This window comes from Periplaneta americana, chromosome 12 (genome assembly GCF_040183065.1).
Source record: "Periplaneta americana isolate PAMFEO1 chromosome 12, P.americana_PAMFEO1_priV1, whole genome shotgun sequence".
Classification (NCBI taxonomy): domain Eukaryota; kingdom Metazoa; phylum Arthropoda; class Insecta; order Blattodea; family Blattidae; genus Periplaneta; species Periplaneta americana.
This window is the reverse complement of record NC_091128.1, coordinates 54,214,778-54,232,773: the sequence shown is the minus strand read 5'-3', so window position 1 is coordinate 54,232,773 and position 17,996 is coordinate 54,214,778. Positions and strand designations below refer to the sequence as shown.

General features: G+C 34.7%; 1 protein-coding gene across 8 annotated transcripts in view; it reads left to right on the top strand.

Moving 5' to 3' along the window:
• Positions 1-17,996, top strand: part of promL (prominin-like) — a 407,308-nt gene that overhangs the window by 327,383 nt on the left and 61,929 nt on the right. For all 8 annotated transcript variants that reach the window (XM_069841337.1, XM_069841339.1, XM_069841342.1 and 5 more), the window contains 6 exons: positions 5,227-5,376; positions 9,220-9,426; positions 10,245-10,482; positions 11,817-11,906; positions 13,542-13,769; positions 17,593-17,751. In XM_069841337.1, the coding sequence (XP_069697438.1) occupies positions 5,227-5,376; positions 9,220-9,426; positions 10,245-10,482; positions 11,817-11,906; positions 13,542-13,769; positions 17,593-17,751 (1,072 nt within the window). The remainder of the gene's footprint in view (positions 1-5,226; positions 5,377-9,219; positions 9,427-10,244; positions 10,483-11,816; positions 11,907-13,541; positions 13,770-17,592; positions 17,752-17,996) is intronic.

Genomic DNA, 17,996 nt, shown 5'->3' with positions numbered 1-17,996 from the left:
CATGTCAGTAGATTTACTGGCATGTAAAAGAACTCCTGCGGAACAAAATTCTGGCACACTGACGACACTGATATAACCTCAGCAGTTCTGAGCATCATTAAATAAACTATAATTTTTTTTTCTAAAGATAGGCTGATCTGTCAACATTACTTATTTTTGCATAAAAATTAGTTTACTTATTGAGGCAGATATAAGTTAGGTATTACTCTTTCTTTAGATATTATAAATGAGTGAAGCTAAGAAACAAAAATTGTGTCATCATATCCGCACTGATTGGGAGGAAGCTTATTTCTTCACAATGTTCTGTGACAAATATTTGTGTGTAATGTGTCAAGCTTCAGTTATCATTAAAAAAAATGTAGAAAGACATTTTTTCGAGTGTGCATAGGTCGTACCAAAATGATTATCCTGCTAACAGTGAACTGACAAAAATTAAATTAGGCAACAGCAAAAGCTTGTAGATGATTCAGATGGAGAAAAGTTTTGTTCTGTGCACTTATAACCTTTGTTGTTTACTTTCTTCAAATTAATACTGTCACACAACATGTTGAAGCAGTGAATGATAATATAGAACAATAATTGGACAAAAACTGTTTTTCTCTCTCTCTTTTACATTTTGACGAATCAACAGATATATACATCTTGATTACACAACTTTTAACACTATATCACTGCCACTGGCATAGCTCGGTCAGTTAAGGCGCTTGCCTACCAATCCAGAATTACGCTCAGGTGGGGGTTCGATTCCCACTTGGGTTGATTACCTGGTTGGGTTTTTACCAAGGTTTTCCCCAAACGTAAGGCATATGTCAGGTAATCTATGGGGAATCCTCGGCCTCATCTCGCCAAATATCATCTCGCTATCACCAATCCCATTGAAGCCAAATAACCTCGTAGGGGATACAGCATTCTTCAATCAAGATAGAACACTATATCACTTCGGAATATATCATTTATTTCTTTCACATGTTAAAACTAGGTTACCTTCTTGACTAGTTTTAGCCTGTTGTAAGCTATCCTTAGAACAGGGTATGGTCCTGGTTTTCGCACCACAACAAAATCACAAAACAATTCCACATACGCAGAACACATCACAAATTCTAACCAACCTACAGCAACATGACTACAGACATGGAATTCTACATATTCAACCAAAAGACCAGAAACTAAACACACAAAAACACATCCCCATGAAATACTCAACACACAACTCAATTTCAGAACACACACACTTTTTGACTCCACATTACACTACACAAACACACCCCCACAGGAAGCATAATCAGAAGGCATGAAAACCAAAACCAGTCGCTTTTGAGGATAGCCTAGAACAGACTGAAACTAGTCAACAAGGTAACTTAGTTTTAACACGTGAAAGAAATAAATTATATATTCCGAAGCAACAGATATAGTTAATGCAGCTCAACTAAATGTATTTACACGATTGGTATACCTGGACATTATGTCAAAAGAGGAATTCCTAACCATCCTTCCTAACTAAGAAACAACCCGGGGTCAAGATATTTTTAATATATTTACGGAATTTGCCTAGAAAATAAATTTGCCATTGTGAAAGCATCTTTGTGTCACTACTGATGGAGTACTTTGGATGGTAAGTGAAACCAGTGGGTGCATTGCACTTTGCAGGAAAAATTACAATTTTTGAGATTTACTTTTCTTTATTATTATTAAATTTATCAAAATACAATATGCATCAAACAGTGCGAAGTTAACCAAACTTTAGAGATGCAATAGAAAGGGTAAAGTGTTACAGATTTAGTGATGTTATTAACTATAAGTTGATGAAAGTAATAAAGCCGAAGTACAGGAGCTGCATGACTGATGCTCATTTAGAAACATATCTCCCACTGTGCCTCAGTGAATATGTACCCGAATATTATATTAAACTGGGATGAGGACATGCAGTTTCATGTATCAACATGTAACAAGGGAGGGTTTAGGTAGGGGATGATGGATTTGGCTGAAAGTGTTAATGTACACTGATTTAAGGTTCCTGAAAACGTTAGTGAAGGTCTCTCGTTTCAGAATTGCATATTTGTGAAAATACAGCAATTTTAAAAATCTGAATTGCATGGCATTCTTGCATGCAGCTTGCTCATAACTAGGGACTGGATTTTTATGTAATTACATATTATATTCCTTTCAACCTAACCATATATAAATAACAAATCTTTGCGAATCTTGTGATTACTATTAATATATTAATATATTAAAATTTGATACTACATATTTTTACATATTTACCCCACATTACATATTATGGCTTGGTATTATCTACATATTTATGGGTTTTATTCATTTCTACTTCTCTAAAAGGAAGAAAAAAACTTCTGCTGGGGAAGTTTACTATTTGAAATACACAGGTATTTCGGGACGAAATATATCGTCCTTAATTCCAGGAAGCAATAGAGGCACTCACCACATACTGTAAATATGAGTGAACAAAAGGCAACCTTTCTCATACAACTACCTTGTATTGTAAATCTCTCAGAAAGTAGCGTTTCCTTCATGCAGTGGAGTTGGACGAGGATGACATGATTTGTCTCGAACTGTAATTGTTTTGCACACGTCTAACAAGCCGTTCCCATGCAATTTGCAACTTTACCCACCCTCGGAAAACCCATGTGAAGTCTGACATGAGCCGCAATAAAGTAGCTGACTTTTGAAAAGAAGCTGGAGTAAAGGAACAAACTGGAAATATGTTGAAAGATTAAAATAAATGGTTTTTCAGATTATTGCTTGATCTCTTTACTTTAAATTTAGTAGACCTATACGAAAATGGGATTTTCTGAGCAATTAGAAAAGTATGATCCTTGGCTGGAATAATTCTACCCTTCTGAATGAGACAGGAATGTCACTTTTCAAACAACAGTTTGTAAATGCCTTTAGTATGAGGTATTATTAGCTACTTTGTTTCTTACAGGGAGCAGCTAAAAATGCGTGTGTCCCATATCTCCTCGTATTTTCTCCTAATCCAGTAAAGCGAAACAGTGCTTGCTGTACTGTTGTCATTCACTTCACTCAGTTCTCTAGTTTTAGTACTTACAGTATAAAGTACAGGTGAGTTTATCTACTGCTTTTAACTAACTAAAATGGCCCCTGTATCTTCAGCCCTAAAGACAAAAATAAAATCATGGATTGCAATGGATGAAGCTTTCACTGCAGATGGAAAAATAGTAATGTGTCAAGTGTGCGGTAAAAAAGTCGGGTGCTCTATGAAACTGGAGAATCTTACCTATCCTATACCTGCCATATATTGATATTAAATATTTTCATGATTTTACATATTTTGGTATATATTCAGCTTATTTTTCTTACATAAATATGTACAATTTTCACACCTTGATATTACATAAAAATCCGGTCCCTACTCATAACCTACTTGCAGAAAGCACTACAGGTGAGGAAACTTTCTTCCATCCCTGTTAGAAATCTAGAACTGGAATATGTTCACATTTACACTTAAGACGAAATGGATAATATTTAGGATAACTCACCTGTTATGTTCACACATGATAATGCGGGTTCACCAAGAAATGTTCAGGACACAGCACAGGCATCTTATACTGATCAGGTTTGAACCTGGCCAGTCACCATAATAACACTGTTATCCTGAATTATTTGTTATAAACTTTTCAAATATAATTTTCAATAAATATAACTACAGAACAGACACTATTTCCCAGATGCAACAGTGTTTGAAGTACATTCTTGAAGTAATTTATTTTAGTTTTTACGTAACATATTTTCTAATGAAGGCCAAAATGCTCTTCCTGGTAAGTCAGTTCAGATTGAAATTATCCCGCCAAAAACCAATGATTTGTTGACCCTTTGGAGTCTATTTCTTCTGACAGTACAAGCTAATCTTTCGACAGCTAGAGGTCTGTTTGAGGTATAAATGTATTATGGAACATTTGGATACTAACCTTCACAATGGAGTTTTTATATTAAAGTTACATTCAGTTGTTTATCGTCAAGTCTGCTCATTCTTCCACAAGGCATGTTAATATATACTTGGAAAAAATGAGGATACAGTACAGGAAGAAAAATAAACTCCTTTTCAAACACTGTTGCTTGTGAGAAATAGTGTGTTGTGTCAATGAGTGCGAAGAAGCAGCTATTGTAAGATACCTGTATTGTGGAAAGATGCTGTATCCTGAACAATTCTTAGTGAACCCGCATTATCATGTATAAACATAACAGGTAAGTTTACCCTAAATATTATTAATTTCGTCTTCAATACAAATGTGAACATATTCCACTTCTAGATTTCTAACAGGGATGGAAGAAAGTAGTTTCCTCATCTCTAATGCTCTCTGCAACTAGGCTATGAACAAGATGCAGCAAAAACGTTGTGCAATTCAGATTTTTAAAATTGCTGTACTTTCACAAATATGCAATTCCGAAAAGAGATACCTTCACCATCGTTTTTAGGAAGCTTAAATGAGTCTACATTAACACTTTCAGCCAAATCCATCATGCCCTACTGAAAACCTTCACTTGTAAGAATTAAATTCTGTCAATGAAAAAGTTGTAAGTAAAATTATAAAATTATTTAGATATAATTTTCTGTATTTGTCACAGAACCATAAGACTAACAAAATATCCGTAATACAAGCTTATTCCTATTTAAATTTGCTTACACCCATTATATGTTCCACGCCATGACGTTGTGGTCTAAGGCATCCTGCCTAGGACAGAATGCGCACTGGTTCGAGTCCTCATGGGGGAAGAAATTTTCTCATGAAATTTTGGCCAGTGTATAGGACTGGTGCCCACCCAGCATCGTGATGCACTTGGGGAGCTATGATATGTAGCAAAATCCGATTGTGAAAGCCAGATATAACAGGTGGGGGGGATCATCGTTCTAACCACACGATAACTCCATTCTAGTTGGATGATCGTCCACCTCTGCTTCGGCATGTGGGCGTGAGGCCAGCAGCTGGCTGGTCGGTCTGAACCCCTCATGAGCTGTAGTGCCACGGATTATTATTATTATTATTATTATTATTATTATTATTATTATTATTATTATTATTATTATTATTATTATATCCATTGCATGGTAGATCGCAATAGGGAATGATAATTTAAGTTAGATTTTGAATCCTCAAAGATCGTCCATCCCTGCATTAGACATTTGGCATTGAATTATGACATATTAAATATTAATACATATTATGTATTTGTACGTGATTATTGCAGATATTATGCTGGGCTATCAGTAAGTTCTGTTATGTTACTCATACTACTGTGCGCTACATTGGGCTTATTCTATGGCTTCTGTGGTAAGAGACCAGATGGATATGGTGATGACTGCTGCAGCAGGGCAACTGGTGCACGATTTCTTATCCTGTAAGTACAGTGTGGTAGTTTAAATAACTGAATTAGTTCATAACACACAACATTTCACTACACCAGATATTTACACACCTTAAAATGTTCTGGTGGGGTGTAAGAGTTTGGGCCAATAACTTTTTACACGAATTGGAAATTTTAATTTCTCCCTCTCTTTCTCTCTGTCCCTTCAAGAGTTAGACATTAACACAATGAGATTCCGCCCTGACAATAATGCATAGTAAGACTGGAATTTGTTGTTTACCTACGCGTCTCTCTCTCTCTCTCTCTCTCTCTCTCTCTCAACGGTTGTTTTAAGATTATTGGAGTGCATTTTGCCTGTGCTGTTACTCATTTAGTAGCACCATTCAGAGGGCATGTGTAGCTTAAGGATACTACTGACGCAACTCTAACTCCTACATTAGAGTCATGGCCAACATCATTGTCAGAAGGAATTTCATTGCCAGTTTCTCTAATTCCCCTTCTTTCGAGGCAATAGAGAGACATTGGGTAGTAAGAATAAAGCTTAAGTACTTTCTCAAGGTTTATATTTATGAGTATGAGCAATTCCTGTGATTACATACTCGTAACTGGCGGCCGGGTAGCTCAGTTGGTAGAGCAGCTGGCTACGGACTGGAAGGTCCGGGGTTCGATCCCAGGTGGTGTCGGGATTTTTTCTCGTTGCCAAACTTTCAGAACGGCCCCGAGGTTCACTCAGCCTCCTATAAAATTGAGTACCGGGTCCTTCCCGGGGGTAAAAGGCGGTCAGAGCGTGGTGCCGACCACACCACCTCATTCTAGTGCCGAGGTCATGGAAAGCATGGGGCTCTACCTCCATGCCCCCCAAGTGCCTTCATGGCATGTTACGGGGATACCTTTACCTTTTACCTTTACATACTCGTAACTACTAGAACATACTCATTTTCGTAAGAATAAAGACATTCTACCTAACGCGAATATATACTAATCTCTACTGCCTTCTTGATCGTTTAAAAATTAGTATATACTCGTGTTACCTATCCTCTTTGACCACATTGCATTGTGATCTCAGCTTTTTTTATAGACTTCCACATGCTATCAGCATGCTGCAGTGGTTTGTGTTTTGCTTTTTGTAAATTTTGAAAATGGATAAATAAATAAATTAATTAAATAAATAAAATAAATAAATATATCAAATAAATAATTAGGTAAATAAATTAAATAAATAAGTAAATAAATAAATAGAATAAATATATTACATTAAATAAACAAATATATTACATAAGTAAATATATTAAATAAATAAATAATTTAATATTGAAATAAATAAATAATTAATTAAATAAATAAATTAAATAAATAAGATAAGAAATTAAATTAATTAAATAAATAAAATAAATAAATAGATAAATAAATAAAATAAATATATAAATAAAATAAATAAGTAAGTAAGCAAGTAAATAAATAAATGAACATGAAAGAGAGAATGAATCAGATAAGTGACATTAATAAAAGAGGAAACAAGAAAATAGCACTGGGAAATCATCATTACGGGATGTTGGATTGAGATTACAATCCTTTTCTAGAATTCCAGTTATGCTGATTGTGTTTTTTATTATGGAGCAGTTATTTATATAATTTTAAAGTTACAAGTAATTGCATTTTGCAATAAAATTTTACAAAACAAACTGTAATTTGTTAATTATATATAAGAATACAATCTAACCTTATAATTTGACAGCCATTTATATTTTTATAGGTTATATTTTTATGAATAAGAAATATGTGTTTAACCAATTTCACATTCACTTTTGTGAAGCGTTAAAGGCTTCTGAAGTTCACGTTTTTTTCTATATTTTTTTCATGAGGCACTACATCGTTTATAAATTGTCATTTTTTTTTTTTAATTTAACTTTAAACTGAACACAAATCAACAAATACTCAGAATTGAGCCTGCTACAAACCATACTCAGAATAACATGAGAACGAACTTATAAATATCAGAATATACTAGCTTTTATTCTTATCAAGCATGAGTATATATTCTGTACAAGATGGATGCTTGAGTATATTCTACTATGCTTCCATGTTATGAGTATGTAATCAAAATTAAGTAGGTACCGTACTCAAATGTTTTTATTCTTACTAACAAGAGTATTTACTAAAAAAAAGTCCAATATATACTATATACTCATGTTTATTCTTACCACCCACCTTGTTTGCTTTCTTGTCAGAACATATACTCACTGACTGGCATTAGTTGTCAGAGCAAATGGTAAAAAATTTGATGTACCAGTACAAAAATACAATACACAAATTTTTTATGAGTTATTAAATACAGAGATTTCCTATGCAGACTGGTCCCACTCCTACTTCTACCTAACAAAATGTGTTGGTAGGCAGCAAGTGGTCATACTCCAGCATATGGACATGTCTGTTCATACATGCTTCCCTATGCAGATCGGTCCCACTCCACCTTTACCCCATAGCTTTTCTCGGAACATGCACTTAGCACTACCATCATTAAGCCAACAGAACATAATTACCTGGGAGCGGTCTGCATAGGAACACACTGTAGTTTTTCATAATGTCATGAAATACTGCTTTCCATTTTCGTGTTGAGTAGATTCCGCAATATGCAAAATAGATAACACTAAAATGCCTCTTGTATCTGTCAGGACTAGAGAATTTGTTCACATTACATAAGTTTCCATCTTATTCACGTTCCATCTTGTATAAGTTTTAGTGTACATGCTATGCAATGTACTGTAAACTTAAAAATGAATTGTGAAATTTACCGAAACATCATTGTTCTGCCTTTTTGTTTATATAGCAGGGAGATGCACTATCACCTTTACTTTTTAACTTCGTTCTAGAATATGCCATTAGGAAAGTTCAGGATAACAGGCAGGGTTTGGAATTGAATGTGTTACATCAGCTTCTTGTCTATGCAGATGACGTGAATATGTTAGGAGAAAATACGCAAACGATTAGGGAAAACGCGGAAATTTTACTTGAAGCAAGTAAAGCTATCGGTTTGGAAGTAAATCCCGAAAAGATAAAGTATATGATTATGTCTCGTGACCAGAATATTGTACGAAATGGAAATATAAAAATTGGAGATTTATCCTTCGAAGAAGTGGAAAAATTCATATATCTTGGAGCAACAGTAACAAATATAAATGACACTCGGGAGGAAATTAAACGCAGAATAAATATGGGAAATGCGTGTTGTTATTCGGTTGAGAAGCTCTTATCATCCAGTCTGCTGTCAAAAAATCTGAAAGTTAGAATTTATAAAACAGTTATATTACCGGTTGTTCTTTATGGTTGTGAAACTTGGACTCTCACTCTGAGAGAGGAACATAGGTTAAGGGTGTTTGAGAATAAGGTGCTTAGGAAAATATTTGGGGCTAAGTGGGATGAAGTTACAGGAGAATGGAGAAAGTTACACAACACAGAACTGCACGCATTGTATTCTTCACCTGACATAATTAGGAACTTAAAATCCAGACGTTTGAGATGGGCAGGGCATGTAGCACATATGGGCGAATCCAGAAATACATATAGAGTGTTAGTTGGGAGACCGGAGGGAAAAAGACCTTTAGGGAGGCCGAGACGTAGATGGGAGGATAATATTAAAATGGATTTGAGGGAAGTGGGGTATGATGATAGAGACTGGATTAATCTTGCACAGGATAGGGTCCAATGGCGGGCTTATGTGAGAGCGGCAATGAACCTTCGGGTTCCTTAAAAGCCATTTGTAAGTAAGTAAGTAATTGATGTTGCCAGAGTAGAAATAGTATATATTCTTTCTACGAATTAATCAGTAATACACAAATTATTTGTGCATAAACACTGTGACTACCTTGTGTCCTACAGGGGTGTCTGGGTGATATTCCTGTTCTCTGCTGTGCTTATGATGATCACACTGGTTCACTTTCTACTTGGTATTATTGCTGAGAGAGCCATTTGTGAACCACTCCAGAATCCCAATAATAATCAGCTGCTGACACTAATTGATAAAATGGTCAGGTTGGATAAATTCTTCCAGTCAGATGTGGAGATCAATGTCTCATCAATAATCAGGTAAGTTCATTAAGAATATAATACAGAGTGCATTTGAAATAAGAAAACTGTATTTCGAGAAATATTTTTACAGAAAATGTATTTTCCTCAAAATAATGTGCCTTTTATAAAAGATGTTGATCCATTTGCCCTCTTTACCACATTTAATGTTACTGAATATAAAGTTTCTTGACTGTAGAATAGGCCATTTTAATATTATACATTTTTTTATTATTTATTTTATTTTTATTATTATTTATTTTTATTCTTCTTCTTTTCATTCTCTATATTTCATGTTACAGCAGCTTATGACATCGTGTGTTCCATCTTTATATTTCGCACTGACATGATGGTTGTTGATCAATCAGACAGGCTAGCTGTTTGTAAAGATCCCTACAGTAGGTTTTCACCTGACGATGAAGAGAGATCCACTCTTCGAAACGTTATGCTACAGTTTTTGGAAATTAGCAATGGAAAAAGTCCAAATAACTCAACCATTGAACTATTCACCGTTGCTCTCCCCCTCTTCATTCAGATCAATGTTATATATGCTTGCGTGATCATATTTATTTTTATTTTTTATTGTTTTAAATCATTAACCGTCCATTTGCCTAATTTTAATGCAGCCTCTAATTTTATCCTGATTATGAAGGCTAAACGTGCAAACTTTGGCAAATATCAGTCAAAGCATGTAGAGAACATACATACATACATACATACATACATACATACCACATTAACTTTTATATATTAGATTGTACGATCATGTAATGGTAATTATACAACTAGCACACCCGAATATATGTTTCTGGTGGATATAATGAATTATTTGCTTTCAGATCTTGCCACGCAAATGGAAGCATATACGAGGTTTTACATGTTGCAAATCTTGTGAACATCAGTGAAGTGAGTGACTACAAGAGCAGGTATGGAATTGATAACGTCATCAATCAGCTTAAAACCAGGATAGACTTCGGAGGCAATGTAACCATCCTGACTGAAGATGCTAAATTTGAACTGCAAAGGCTGGCACATTCCAACATCACACGCATCAATTTCACTATGTTTGCTGAGGTGGTAAGTAGATTATATACAGTTATCTACTATTTTAAAATTTTGAACTTGATTTCTATTGTGATACATACTTAATTGGCTTAGTTGTCTCATGAGTGATGCCTTATTGGTGTCACTTATGAGATTCAAACTTATCTTCAGACATTGACTAAACAACAAAAACAACATATTTCATATTAAAAAATGCTTAGTTTTTGTTGCCCCACAATTAATTTAATTTAAAATAATGTTCATTGGTGTTTGTGTTGCAAAGTTTTGTAAATAATAATTATTAAATTAATAAATAACATGGTACTGTTTATGCATCCTACTTATTTCGCATTATTTTCAATATGAGTACTAAATTACATATTTAAAGGAATGCTTAAGTTGTATGATACATAGTCTACCCTTTCAAAAATAGGCTTACTGTATCTCATGTTTCCTCTGGAGAAATGAAGAATAATAAATTCATGATTGCTCTACAAGGAAGTTTGGATATTTGAATGAACTTTCTTGCTTACAGTTTTTCAGGCGAGAATATCCACATACCAAATAGTGCAATACAGCTTTCAGTTTTTTTAATTAATTCACTGTTTCTCTCTCATTACACTACATTTCTAATATCTAGCATTTTATTTCGCATGTTAGTGACTCTAAGATCTTCTAAGTTTTGAAGCAACTAAATAATGAAAATTGGAATAAAATGACTTTGGTAAGAGTATTTCAACATAAACATGTTGACTCAATTCACTCGCGGTGATGTAGCGAATATTTTCTGTCCTTGTCCCACGTATCTGCTGATTGTCTTTCACGTCTTATGCAACATGTGTCAACGCTGTTAAGCAGCGAGCACTGTATTGGCTTAGGCCATATGCCTTCTTATTCTGAAACGCTATAGATATGTGGATTGCCCACAACATCCCAGCTACTTCTATCCCAGATTACATCAAGAGGCCATTGAAATCTACAAACACAAGAACGACTTCAATTTCTTGTGTTGGTCTGCTGTTACAGTAATTGAAAATTGTTGCATTACTATATAATTCTGAGTTACACTATTAATCAGAAATTGTAAGAAGCAAAATTTCTTTTCTATGTACAGTATTTAAACACAATGCATGTTATCCAAAAAAACTGCATAAAAATTTTTAGAAGGAATAGCTGGTTATGTTATTGATCATGCATTTCATTTCTATCTCTTCTGTCCTTAGAAAATTGAAAACTGTACATACTCTAAAGAAAGTTGTTCTTCTCATTCTAACACAATTATAGAATTATGATAAATTTATGAATATTTCAAGAGAGATTTAAGGGTACATAAATTAATTAGACCATTTCTGTTGTTATATATGCAGCTCAACAAATCCATTGTGAACATAGATCTGGAGACATTAGCTGGCCAACTTAGGAATACTGCCAAAGAGATAACCAGTGCATCTTATGACGTGAGTACCACAAACAGATTAACTTGCTTATTGGTCTGTAATATTTAATTATAATGATAGCCTTTCAGATAACACTTTTCATCCGGTATTTAAGTATCTTTATCACATTAAGTCAAATTATACAAACTTTTATGTCAGATAGCTCACGCATTAAACTCTCAGTTCGGCTGTTTAGAATTCATCTTATCTCAAAATGAAAAGTGTCTTCACTGTGAACAAACTGAAACTCTTGTACATAAACTTAGCGAATGCACCAGAGTCCAAACAATTTGGTGGCAATTCACACATTACCTGCAACCTATAGCGATTACAAGATACACTTGGTTCAAACCATAAATTCTTATCCTGCCAGATTTCCTTTTAGCCCATCGCTCTCAGCATTCCTCTTGCATGTGGATGCTTGCACATACTGTGAGTTTTGTATTGTGTTCTTCCGAGAATGTGTCCATAGACACATATAAAAAAGTTACGTGCAAATAGAAAAAGAAAAACTTTTGAACAGAGGCAAAACCTACATAAATTATAAACAATTTCTAAAATTGTATGTAATAACTTTTGTGTCAATTTTGTGTATCCCTTTTCTGTATGTAATGTAAACTTTGTAATATAAAAAACAAGAAGAAAGAAGAAGAAGATTCGTGTATGAAATTATAAAGAAGGGCATGAAGAGGGCCATACTGAAACGCTCGTAATCTTCAGCATGTTTATATTATCTTCAAACATGGAATAATAGTAATAATTATAATTTTCTTGAATGTTATATGGAATACAGTGTCCTTCTTATTAAAAAAAAAAGTATGTTCTATTAGAACACAGTATAATATTAATAAATATACTGTAACATAATAATAACAATAATAATAATAGTAGTAATAGTAATAATACACAAAATTTAAAATAAATACCGATAATGTAAATTGTAAACTGTTTTCATAATATCCCCCTCCTTGACGAAATTCTGTGTATGCCACTGTACTAGAACCAGACTGATGGTTATTTGCGTTCAGAGAGCCACCTGTATAAATACGAAGGTGATTCTGAAATCTTGAATTTATAACTTCTAAAGCAACTTTTTCAGCTCTTCTTTGTAATCTTGTTTTATTAATTTGCCAAGAAGTTCAGTCTCCACGCTGGGTACAGCCAGGACCAAGGTGGGATTGGATTTATTGTACTTTCTTTTAAATTCAAAACTTCTTTGTCTGTGTGTGAGTAACTAGTTCTGAATTTAAAAGACTGTTTATAGGCGTTCAGATGTGGATGAAGTTGTTTGAGTGGGTGAATATTTGGCAGATTTTTTTTTTTTCGAATTTGACACTAGTTGCCTGTTTTGTAAATAATATCAGACGCTATACATGAAGTTGTATTTGCATTGTCTCAACAGAGGGCCTTATGGCATTACGAATATTTTACTGTCTCCAGCTTCCCCATGTGACACTTCACATCCATAAGAGATTCTTTGTTTTATGTAGGTACTGGAGATACCAGCTTGTGTTTTCAAGCCAACTATTTTAATTATATTAAGCTTTCTATATATGTGTTTCCCTCTCTTGTTCACAGTAACTAAACGAATTATTGATCGGAATCGTTTATTGTGCTTTCATCATGTGATTTCATTTGTTTGTTTTCTTGGAACAGATTAAGAAAACCTTAATGAAACAAGCAGACATTCTGGATGCCCTCCAGTTTGAAGTAGTCAGACATATGGAGGCTCAGGTGCGCACCTTGGATAAGAAAACAAAGGCTCTAGAGGAGACTCTGAAGTTCAACCACTCATCTCTCAATGAAAGCATCAATCTCATCTTGCTGGAGGTGACCAATGCACAGGACTACCTCAACAACACAGCTTCCAAGGAGATAAAAAATGTATGTTCTTTTGTATCTGCATTGTCTATACATCGTACTGCAACGGTCGGCCTCTATTTACTTTGTATAGTTGGTAAAAATGATAAGTAAACAATACTTAAACAATTAAGTATTACCCTGCCGTCGAAAGGTATGATAGGGTCGACTGTCTCTTTGGTGAGGTGGTACAAAGAAAACACTCCATATAAATCATTAACTCTCTCTGTTAACATTTATTAATAACACTTTAGAAAAATGGAAATGAACCAAGGTCTCCAGTAAAAATACAATCACTGATAATTCACCCACGCATTGACACTGGCTTGCCACTAAAGTTCACTGAACTGGCATTCACCATTACACAAACTAGTAACGCCATCTGTACTCACAGGTTGTAATTATAAGTAGCTTGTTAGACAAGTCCCAACTTGTCTGATATGGCCGAAAGCACTAATACACAACCAAACACAACCAATGTAAAACCCTTGACGAATGCCAACTTATTCATAACTAATCTCATACTCCATATGAAATCAGAATCTTTCTACTAATCACGACAAACTAAACTTTACTGACTTATAAAAACCTGTTATGATTCCTGGTAGTCTCGAAACCAACTCAACAATGGTCTCTCTTCAACACTCACGCCTCCATAATCACACAGCATACTTCACCGCAGCTCGGCTACATTTCTGCCTGTAGTAAGTCACAAACTCCGTTCAATTCGAGACTACAGCAGTCCACATCCCTCTCGAACTGGGTTATCCGTGATCCCATCACGGATAGCCGTTACACCAACCCACAGCTCTCCACAGCTGTCGTCCAACCTTACTCCACGAGAGTCTCCCCCAAACTAAACCGTGTCGAAATTCTCCCCCAGAAAACCGACACTAAAGAAAAAATAAAGCCAAAATAGCCAATGAAAATCAAAGCCCCTGTCACGTGATAACTTAAATTTGCTCCTTATACGTGAGAAAAAGGAGATCAAGAATGGCGGAAATAAAACAAGCTATCTATAGGAGAAAGAAAGACTAAAAATGGAGGAGAAGGAAGCCACCTATGAAAGGTAAGGGTAACTAATAATAAAAAAGAATATAACAAGAATAAAGAAGAAAAAAGGAAAGAAAGAAAGGAAGATAGTGTGCCGAAACTAAAACGGCACAGTACATATTCTGATTAAAATAGGTATTACTTTAGTTTGAACAATATAGAAATGGAAATTTGTAATCCCTTAAAATAAGTACATGTATGTAGATGTTACCTGTTTTATGAATGATTTTATTATCTGAAGAGTCCCCACATGAAAAAATATTCTATCTATGTTGTAATTTTCCTGCTTCACATATGAAACTTTACTTTTAACTTGTTTGAACTTAGAAAAAATGCATTATCTTTTCTTCATAGTATGTGTAACTACGTCGTGTCCTAAGTTTCATCCATTAGCGTCATATTTTTGTTTCATTATGCATGTATAGTGATTTCAAATTGGCTTGTTTAATTTTTTGCAAAAATTTGTGCGAAAAATACTTGTGTACAATACTTGTAGTATGTCCTTACTGATTACAACGTATTTTGTTGTCGTTAATTTACTAAAATAGTATTGGTGAATTTGTTTCTATAAAAGTTGCAAAAGTACTGTAACTTCCACTTGACTTCAAATGACTTCTCTTATTCCAATAGCTGGAAAATAAAAGAGTGATTTAAATTTCTAGACGAATTTGCTAAAGAGGAGAATTAGGTACAGCAGCTTTCAACCATGTCATTACGATGAGAGCTAGTTACAACTTAGTACATGATGTTGCCAACATATGGACATGATGTTTACCTGTGGCATTGTTGCCAGCATAAATTTGTTTTTTTTTTCTCTCTCCTCCATCATTCTTAATATTATTGAGAGATAGCGCCACTGTTTGTTACAAGGTAAGGTAGAGTTTGATGAACTATATTAGTATCAATTAGATGCACTGATGAGGGGATACATTAGTGAAAAGTAGGCCCACTGTCAGTGACAAGATTAGGTAGAGTTTGGTGAGGGGATATATTAGTGACAAGTACTTCGCGCAGAAATGACACAAGTGAATGTTACGTCCATCCGGCTTGTTTCTTTGAGATGTCTCCTAAATGTGTTACGGGCCCAGTAATAGGGTTGCTACTTTAAATCTTCTGGACTCACTTTGGCTTGGAATTTCCTCCAAATCAGATATAGCAATTATACTGCCATAACTCAGTTCCCAAAACCTTGTTGGTTGGAATAAGATGCACCAAGGACAGGCGAGGTTGGGATGATTTGGGTATGAGAGGCTATAATAGACACGTCACTGCCCCTTGCACCCCATTCCCTCTTTGTACATTAACATTACACTATATTGTTAGGTTTGATATTCAATATGAGTATTGCATATTTCTAATTTCTTTTATCTCATTGTTATTCACCATGTCCTGTTCAAACCTTCCATATTTTAACATATTATAGCCTAAAGCATGAAGTAGGAAAGTTCGGGAATTGAAACTACACCAAATGCAATACAAACTCAAAAGGTTTACTTCATATTTTATTGAAGTAAGACTTGACTTGCTGCATTAATTCGTGTATCTTCCGAGTCTAGTATAATCTTTTGACAGGATGGGGCTTCTTCACATTGGAGAAGTTAGAGAGTCTCTCAGCACACTTCCGGGTTATATGTAGGTATTGGATGCAGAGGACCCATTTTGTGGCCATCACATTCACCTGATATCACTCCACTGGATTTATTTTTGTGGGGCTGTGTTGAGACCTTGTATATGCGTCTAAACCCACATCTGTGATGTGATTGCTATGGTAGCAATGGACTTGTTGAAAAGAAAATTGCAAGAAATTGATTTCAGGTTGGATGTTGTCATTACCGCTAATGGGTCACATGTAGAGATATATATTTTTAAGTTGATCTTACATTTCTTGCATTTTCATTGCCAAACTTTTCTGTTTTATGCTCTATATGTTAAAATTTGAGAGGTTTGTATGGGATGTGATATATTGCATAATCCACTGAGTTAAAAATTCAGTATGCCTCTACTATAAATGTAGACCAACATTTTGACAGAAGCAAGTGTATGATCATCAGATATATAAATGCTACATATTTCTTTAATTTATATTTATATGTATGTTTTAAGGAATATGGGAAATGCGTGTTATTATTTGGTTGAGAAGCTTTTGTCATCTAGTGTACTGTCAAAAAATCTGAAAGTTAGAATTCATAAAACAGTTATATTACCGGTTGTTTTGTATGGTTGTGAGACTTGGACTCTCACTTTGAGAGAGGAACAGAGATTAAGGGTGTTTGAGAATAAGGTTCTTAGGAAAATTGGGGCTAAGAGGGATGAAGTTACAGGAGAATGAAGAAAGTTACACAATGCAGAAATGCACGCATTGTATTCTTCACCTGACATAATTAGGAACATAAAATCCAGACGTTTGAGATGGGCAGGGCATGTAGCACATATGGGCGAATCCAGAAATGCATATAGAGTGTTAGTTAGGAGACTGGAGGGGAAACTATCTTTGGGGAGGCTGAGACGCAGGTAGGAGGATAATATTGAAATGGATTTGAGGGAGGTGGGATATGATGATAGAGACTGGATTAATCTTGCACAGGATAGGGACCGATGGCAGGCTTATGTGAGGGCGGCAGTGAATCTGCGGGTTCCTTAAAAGCCATTTGTAAGTAAGTTGTAAGTATATCTGTTTTAAGGTTCGAGAGTATTGGAATGTACTGTATATTCATTCAGTTAACATATTATTTTGTCACTTAAGTTTTCATATTGACTCGTATATACTATATGTAATTTGTACTTTTTTTTTCAGCTGGCGGATATGTTTGCAAACGCAATTCTTGGTCATGTAGACCAGTATCTGAATAGGGTGGTGAATATGACTACTACAATGGTAGGACAATGCCAGCCAATGAGCCAAGTATACAACGCAACTGTTGTGGCTGTTTGCAACCAGATACTCGATCCTTTTGTAAGTTGTAATTAATATTGTTCTTACTTCATATATTGTTATATAACATAGTTTTTGATTGTATTACCACCAGAAACATTTCTCTTAATTTGCTAAATATAGCTTTGTTGATGCTTTCAAGAGTTTATAATGGGTTTTTAAATTAGATGACTATTTTGAAGAACACCATTGTAAACACGTTTCACAGCAAATTAAAAAACTTATTTGTAGTTTGTGATGTAGTTATGTATCTAAATTACACATTG